The sequence below is a fragment of the Cervus canadensis genome, chromosome 21 (genome assembly GCF_019320065.1).
Source record: "Cervus canadensis isolate Bull #8, Minnesota chromosome 21, ASM1932006v1, whole genome shotgun sequence".
Lineage (NCBI taxonomy): Eukaryota > Metazoa > Chordata > Mammalia > Artiodactyla > Cervidae > Cervus > Cervus canadensis.
Window position 1 is genome coordinate 20637221 of NC_057406.1, and position 8454 is coordinate 20645674.

An 8454-nucleotide genomic window follows, 5' to 3' on the forward strand; every position below is an offset into this window, starting at 1 on the left:
CTCTAAAAATGCAGGCATCCCATATCCACATTAAATTGCCTTAGAAAGGGATCAAAAGCAAAAACCTCTGTCAAAACATGGGATTCCTGAGAACAGCAGTGTTAATAAGTAGCACTCAGTACCCAAATTAGCACTCTATCTGGGAAATGAGAAGAATGAAAGACTACTCTGCATTTTAAAGTGTTCAATAGTTTTTCTTCCTTCCTTTATTTTCTTCCTTCACAATAAACTCTACTGTGCCCTATGCTCTGGGCCGTCTATTTTCTAAGTCCTATGCTTTCACTCTTACTCATTTATTTATTTGAGACCACCCGTGGTACATGATCAAGAAATAATCTGGTTCTAATGAGTGTTGCAACTGCACCTCTAGGCATCAGTTAAGGTTGTGTGGTAAAAATTTAACATGCCAGTTCATTCTATGCTCATTATTTCCCCAGCACACTTTTAGGTCATGTTGCTGTTGTTTTTGCTGCTCAGTTGCTAAGTCGCGTCTGACCCCTAGGACCCCATGGACTGTAGAACACTAGGTTCCCTGTCCTTCACTAGCTCCCTGAGTTTGATCAAACTTCATATCCATTGAGTCAGTGATGTCATCCAACTATCTCATTCTCTGTTGAGCCGTTCTCCTCTGCCCTCAATCTTTCCCAGCATCAGGATCTTTTCCAATGATTTGGCTCTTCCCATCAGGTGGCCAAAGTGTTGCAGCTTCCACTTCAGCATCAGTCCTTCCAATGAATATTCAGGATTGATTTCCTTTGGAATAAATGGTTTGATCTCCTTGCTATCCAAGGGACTCTCAAGCATCTTCTCCAACACCACAGTTCAAAAATGTCAATTCTTTGGCACTCAGCCTTCTTTATGGTCCAACTCTCACATCTGTACATGACTACTGGAAAAATCATAGCTTTGACTATATGGACCTTTGCCAGCAAAGTGATGTCTTTGCTTTTTATTATGTTGTCTAGATTTGTCATAGCTTTTCTTCCAACTGTCCACAGTGATTTTGGAGTCCAAGAAAAGAAAATCTGTCACTGTTTCCACTTTTTCCCCATCTATTTGCCATGAAGTGATGGGACCAGATGCTGTGATCTTAGTTTTTTTAATATTGAGTTTTAAGCCAGATTTTTTTCACTCTCTTCTTTCATCTTCATCTAAAGAATCTTTAGTTCCTCTTCCCTTTCTGTCATTAAAGTGGTATCATCTGCATACCTGACGTTGTTGATGTTTCTTGTGGCAATCTTGATTCCAGCTTGTTCGTCATCCAGCCTGGCATTTCACATGATTACTCTAATATATAAGTTAAGTAAGCAGGGTAACAATATAAAGTCTTGATGTACTCCTTTCCCAATTTTGAACAGGTCCGTTGTTCCATGTCCAGTTCTAACTTGCTTCTTGACCTACATACATGTTTTTCAGGAGACAGGTCAGGTGGTGGTTTGGTATTCCTACCACTTGAAGAATTTTCCATAGTTTATTGTGATTGACACAGTCAAAGGCTTTAGTGTAGTCAGTGAAGCAGATTGTTTTTTTAATGATCCAGCAGATTGTTTTTTAATAATCTTGCTTTTTCTATGATCCAGGAGATGTTGGCAATTTGGTCTCTGGTTCCTCTGGTTTTTCTAAATCCAGTTTGTGCATATGGACATTCTCAATTCACGTACTGCTGAAACCTTAGTTTGAAGGATTTTAAGCATAATCTTGCTAGCATGTGAAATGAGTGCAATTGTATGGTAATTGGAACATTCTTTGACACCGCCATTCTTTGGGATTGGAATGAAAACTGACCTTTTTCAGTCCTGTGACCACTGCTGAGTTTTCCAAATTTGCTGGCATGTTGAGCGCAGCACTTTCAACAGAATCATCTTTTAAGATTTTAAATAACTCAGCTGGAATTCCATCACCTCCACTATCTTTTTCTGTAGTAATGTTTCCTAAGGCCCACTTGACTTCACATTCTAGGATGTTTGACTCTAGGTGAGTTGAACACACCATCATGGTTATCATGGTCATTAAGACTTTTTCTGTAAAGTTCTGTATATTCTTGCCACCTCTTCTGCTTCTGTAAGGTCCTTGCATTTTTGTTCTCTATTGTGCCCATCTTTGCGTGGAATATTCCCTTGGTATCTCCAGTTTTCTTGAAGAAATCTTTAGTCTTTTCCATTTATTGCTTTCCTCTGTTTCTTTGCATTGTTCACTTAAGAAGGCTTTCTGATCTCTCCTTAGTATCCTCTGAAATTCTGCATTCAGTTGAGTAAATCTTTCCCTTTTTCCTGTGTCTTTAGCTTATCTTCTTTTCTCAGCTATTTGTAAGACCTCCTAAGACAACTACTTTGCCTTCTTGTATTTCTTTTTCTGGGGGATGATTTTGGTCACCATCTCCTGTACAATGTTACAAACCTCTGTCCACAGTTCTTCAGGCAGTGTGCCCTTACCAGATCTAATCCCTCAAGTCTATTTGTTACCTCCACTGTTAATACATTAGCCACAATAATGAGTTGTTATAATTTCCAAATAATCATTGCATTGTCTTGGGGTCTTTTATGTCTCTGAGACTTGCTACCAGAGCTTTTATAGTTGTAATCTAGCCACAAATAAATACCTTTCTTTCCAAGCACTGGTCTATGTCTCATCAAAATTCCCAATGTCTTAGTGATGTTTGGAACATATTTTGAATCTGTTCATCTACCCATCCAAAAAATACTTGCTAAATATCTAGAAGGTGAGAAAGATCGTCTTTCCTGGTAAGCAAGTCTGCTTTTTAAGTGTTATGCTTTTGGTTTAAAATCATGCTGGGCAATTGGTGAGAATATCAAAATAACAAAGCATCAGAATATCCTACATTATGAGAGAGAGAGGAGGAAGAGAGGATCGTGGAACCAATAAGTAATTGAAGAAAATATTGAAAATTAAGTCTGAGTGCATCAGAAAAACAGAAATAGTTTGGGGTGTACAGAGTCTAAATATTTTTCTCTATTTTAGCTTTTATTTTACCAATTTGAGTTTTTATATTTTTGCTTTTAAAAAATGTATTGGAATAGTGTTGAAAATTTATCAAGTGATTCTTTAGTATTAATCATTGAAACATTTTCCTGCTTACATGCAATATCCTCCTGCTTGAGAACTTATCCCAGGTGTTTGCCAAAGTCAGCTTGATATTCAACGGTTCTCTAGGATGGTGTTGTTTTGTCATTTTTCTTCTGCCATGTGTTAATTGCCCTCTGATCCTTGTTTGTATTTTTGTTTTTAGTGCACTCATTCTTTACTAAATCTTAATCTTTAATCTATGTGTGTGTGCTCAGTTGCTCGATCATGTCTGGCTATCTGCAACCCCATGGACCACAGCCCACTAGGCTCCTTGGTCCATGGGATTTTCTAGGCAAGAATACTAGAGTGGATTGCCATTTCCTACTCCAGGTGATCTTTCTAACCCAGGGATCAAACCCATGTCTCCTGTGTCTTCTGCATTGGTCAGCAGATTTGTTACCACTGAGCCACCTGTGGTTGCCTATAATTTTTTTTAGCATTGAGGAATTTGTTTCCTTGTTAAGTGATTTGCATGAAATGCCATTTGGAATATCACCATCCCCTGGATATCCTTGCATTTTCTGACATATACCATTCCTTTTATCTTCTATAGCCTTAGATGATCTCACTAATCATTATATATCATTAATCAGATGGTACATTCCAAATTCTAAATCTACTAGTTAATCCACTTTTGTATTGTTGAAACACTTAATTGCTCCTTGATGCATTTTATTTGAAATATTAAAAAGTCATGGCTTGTATCAAGAAGTAGTCACTAAAGACCTGAGGCTTTAAAACAACTTTATTTTTGTATTCAGATATTCAACTTTTATTTTTAATTAAAATTTCAACATATTCCTGAACATATTTACTCTCTTTATTTTGGTGCTCCTTTCTATTTTTAAATGAAAACTTAAAATAATTATCTTTCTTTAGGAATTAAATCTCTATATATCTTTACAAATGTAAATATATCTACATTAATACATATTTATGGCTATTCTTTATATAAACATATGCTTTTATGAAATCAATATAGTGCAAATTAAGTGAGATTAAACTAATATTTTGCCTAACACAAAATGCATAATTTTACTATTAGCTATATCATCACCATCTTGATGGAAATACAGCAAAATCCTTTTCTTTCAGCATTTTCCAGGAAGATTTTTTTTCCTGTCGTTTGTCATTCAGTCACTCAGTTGTGTCCAACTCTTTGTGACCCCATGGACTGCAGCTGGCCAGGCTTCCAGTCATGCAGTGCAGCTTTCAGGATCCAACCTGGAACTGAATCCAGGCCACAGCGAAAGGCCAGAATCCTAATCACTGAGCTGCCAAGGGAACTCCCAAGAAGATATTTTCAATAAGTCTCAATCACCTATCAGAATAGAATATAAACAGTCAGGATAAAATAAAAACATGTATATGAAGTCCTGTTTGTTGTCTTCATTCTTGAGAAGATCATCATCGCTTCAGGCTTGTTTTTGGAAGAGGAGGTTTTCTTAGATTCATGTAACCCTTCAGCTTCCTTAGGACATAGAGTGAAGCCTGTCTCAATTTGCTGTTCCATAAAATCAGAAGAAAAGGATGGCCAGAAGGACAGAAAAATAATAGCATGTTCACAAAAATCTTTGCCACAAAACTACCTAGAACGTGATTGGCCCACACTGTCACAAGATTGCCCAAATAGTATATAACGAAGAGGAGGAGGAATGAAATCATAGACTTCAAGGCTCTCACATGAGCCTCTGTGCTACAGTCCGCACCCTTCATACGCCTGAGGTGACCACATAAGGAGAGGATTAAAAGGAGAAAGGAGGTCAGGGACACTACAAAGGGGATGAGGAACATTATGGTAAGGAACAAATTGTATTTTATCATTAGAAAGTCCAATGTCACATTTTTTTCACTGTTTACCTGGTTTTGGAGCAGGATTTCAACTACCGTATCCTTCTGAAGAAGGCACAAGCATAAAGACAAGACAGCCCCCAGTGTAATAATGAGAAGAACCTTGTGAATTCTCCATTTCATCCAGAGGAAAAGGAAATTTGAAAAGTTGGCTATTCTGAGGAGATAGAAGACACTGATGCAGGTGGTGCAGGCTATGGAGAAATAATTGGATCCTGTCCAGAGGAACCCCAAATTTATCAGGACATTCTTGTTGCACCATGTTTCCTCAGAGATGACATATAAACCTGCACTTGAAATCATCATGCACAACACAAATATTCTGGAAGTAGCCAAGCAGGTGAAAATAAAGTCAATCAGTGAGAACTTCCTGCTCCTGATCCAATCAATACAGTTAACCAGAACAATGAATCCATTTCCCAAAATACCCAGTAAGAATTCTCCAGTGGAAATGATCATAAGTATATTGTTCAATGTTCCTTCCATGCCTACTGATAGGAAATCTCTGCCTTCAGTACTCCACTGACTTATAAATGAGGTGTTACAGATTTATGCATCCAAAGCTCTAATGTTCAATAAGTTCCTTGTCCCTGCACTTTAATATTCACTGCCAAAAAAAGAAAAGCCTTCAAGATGCTCCCAAAATCTTAGTTATCTTTGGGAAACCACCTTTAATCCTCTCAAGATCTCAGCTAGTGATTTTCAAGGCAAATATTATGTATGTGTCGCCACTGCTGTAACACTGCCTATAATTACCATGTAAAGCTATGCGTTAGAATTTGAATCCTGGTTTGCTAACACACAAGCTAGAGATCAATTTTAAAATATTTTTTTTCCTTAGGATTTAGACACTTTTTTGATTCATTCAGCTCAGTTATAAGCCAGAAACACTAAACTCCAAACTAGAAAATGTCTTGTCTTGGTCTGGATGCTCTGAGAAACAGGGCATTACTGAGCAAAGTGCCTGGACAGTAGAAGGTGCCTGGGGAACTGTTATACTAGCATGTAAGTCTGACTCTTGGGGAGGGAGAGGGAATGAAAAAAGGAAAGTCTTAGGAAACAATTCTAACAAGTTCTAAGAAAGTTCTAAGAAGGCCAGTGGGCAGTGTCAAGGCAATGGTGCACACCAGAGGGATCCTGAGCCTCCTGGGAGCAGGACTGCCAATTAATCCCTGCTCTGTTCAGGCACTCACTGGGAGCAGCTTGTAGGAGGGAATGGGGTTGCAGGGCACAGGACAAAGGCTTATCAACTGCTGGGGAAATATAATCAAAAGCAAAATCTCTTCCCAACCTAGAAAATCTCTCCACAAGGTAGTAGAGAAAGAAGACAACTTTGTTATTGAATAACAAACTATAACAATAAAAAAGCTATAACAAACCTAGGCAGTATATTAAAAAGCAGAGATATCACTTTGCCAACAAAGGTCTGTCTAATCAAAGCAATGTTTTTTCCAGTAGTCATGTATGGATGTGAGAGCTGGACCATAAACAAGGCTGAGCACCCAAGAATTGATGTTTTCAAACTATGGTCCTGGAGAAGACTCTTGAAAGTCCCTTGGACTGCAAGGAAATCAAACCAGTCAATTCTAAAGGAAATCAACCCTGAATATTCATTGGAAGGACTGATGCTGAAGTGGAAGCTGCAATACTTTGGCCACCTGATGCAAAGAGCCAACTCATTGGAAAACATCCTGTGGTTGGCAAGGACTGAGGCCAGGAGGATTAGAAAGTAACAGAGGATGAGATGGTTCGATAGCATCATTGATTCAATGGACATGAATTTGAGCAAACTCTGGGAGATAATGAAGGACATGGAAGCCTGGCATGCTGCAGTCCATTGGGTCACAAAGAGTCGGGCACAACTTAGTGACTGAACAACACTGTCATTGTGACTTTTCTTAAACCCATAAAAATTTTTTTTTCATAAAATATTTTTAATGTATGTTTAAATTTCCATTTACATGGAATTTTTAAACTTTTCATTATTAATTTCTATCAAAATTGAATTAAAATAAAATATTATACTTCATAGGTTGGTAAGTCATGACATCTGTTGCAATTTGTTTCACAGCATGTAGATGGCCAGTTTCAGTAAATGTTTTGTTTTTCCTTAAAATAATGTGTATGTGTAGTTTTGGGTAAATTGTTTCATGTATCCATTGACTTGATTTGTTAATCATGTTGTTTAAATCCTATTTATCTTTTTTGAATTTTGTCTTCTTGTTCCATCATTTATTGAGATTTAAAGTTAAATTATTACACTCTGGGTATGGATTTTTCAATTTCGATTTGAAATGTTGTCAATTTTTGCTTTACATATCTTGATGCTAAGCTATTTAGTGGTAGAATTGTACTATCTGCACACTAAATTTAACCTCTTGCTGTATGAACTGACAGTGTCTGCTCTAGTGGTTTCTTTGTTTTTTTTAAAGTTTTAAAGTCTACTTTGATATTAAAATAATTATATTAGCTTGTTATCACTTGTATTTCATGGCATAATCTTCTAAATTTTACTTTTGATTTGTTCTATATCATCAGAGTTTAGATATATATCTTGTAAATTGCATAGAGATAGTGAAATAGGAATTAAGGCTCTACTTTTAACCTTCCATTTCTTATAGGATTCCAAGAAATGTAATTTTTGTAGAGTTCCCTTCTCCCTTTGATGTAGTATATTGTCATGTGAACTTCTTGACCAATAAAGTATTGTGGAAATGAAGTGTTGTTTCTAGATGAGAGCACTGACTTACCAGTTCAAGACTCTGCAGTGTTCCTGTGTTATTTTGGATCAAGAAAGAGCTTCTGCTGGCCTGTGACAACTTTGTCACTACTATGAGCACTGGATATAGAGCAGAATCTAAAAACGAAAACAAATAAAAATTTTCATCAGGTCTCTGAGGTTTGAGAGTTCTGTTATTGCAACGTAGCCTAAACTTCCTTCACTAGATACCTTAGAATTGGTCTCTTCAGGTGGAGTCTGCCAAAACCAAATACCTAAAATAGGTAATATTGGCTTAATATTTCATTAGTTGCAATGAGTGGCAAGAAAACCATGACTGGTTCCTGGAAAACATGCTAAGAAGTGGCAAAATATTTCACAAACCATTTCATGTGAATACTTAGAAAATAGATTTTGTAACTCTAGGCTGAGAGGATTATAAGTGAATAACAGTAGTGGTACATTTGACAACACATTTTCAAAAACTGAGCTCAGACATTATTATCTTCTTTGAAAGCAGAAACAAAAAGTATTAGAATCTTGGAAATATGGGATCTTACAGAGCCGGAAGAGGTCATTGCTTCTCAATACTGGATAGTACTGGTTACGAACTGCTGTCAGGCTAAGATGAACTCAAGGGTATGGCTGTCATATCCATGTTAAAACTTCTAACTGAATTAAATTTACAGGTAAAAGTCCAACTAATAGTGATTATATCCAATGCATTCCTTCATTTTGACAAAGTAACTAAAGACAGAAACATTAGAGATCTGATTTTCCTACTGAAGCTTCATAAACTG

At 36.9% G+C, this 8454-nt stretch overlaps 1 protein-coding gene across 1 annotated transcript; it reads right to left on the bottom strand.

The window, feature by feature from the left end:
- Positions 1-4491: 4491 nt before the first annotated feature.
- LOC122423294 (taste receptor type 2 member 7-like) lies at positions 4492-5421 on the bottom strand. Its single transcript, XM_043440199.1, has one exon. The coding sequence runs from the start codon at positions 5419-5421 to the stop codon at positions 4492-4494; it is 930 nt and encodes a 309-aa protein (XP_043296134.1).
- Between the last annotated feature and the right edge of the window lie 3033 nt (positions 5422-8454).

What these genes read in the sequence shown, in the direction of transcription:
- LOC122423294 (XM_043440199.1), bottom strand. Translation starts at nt 5,421, where the DNA reads ATGGAAGGAACATTGAACAATATACTTATGATCATTTCCACTGGAGAA.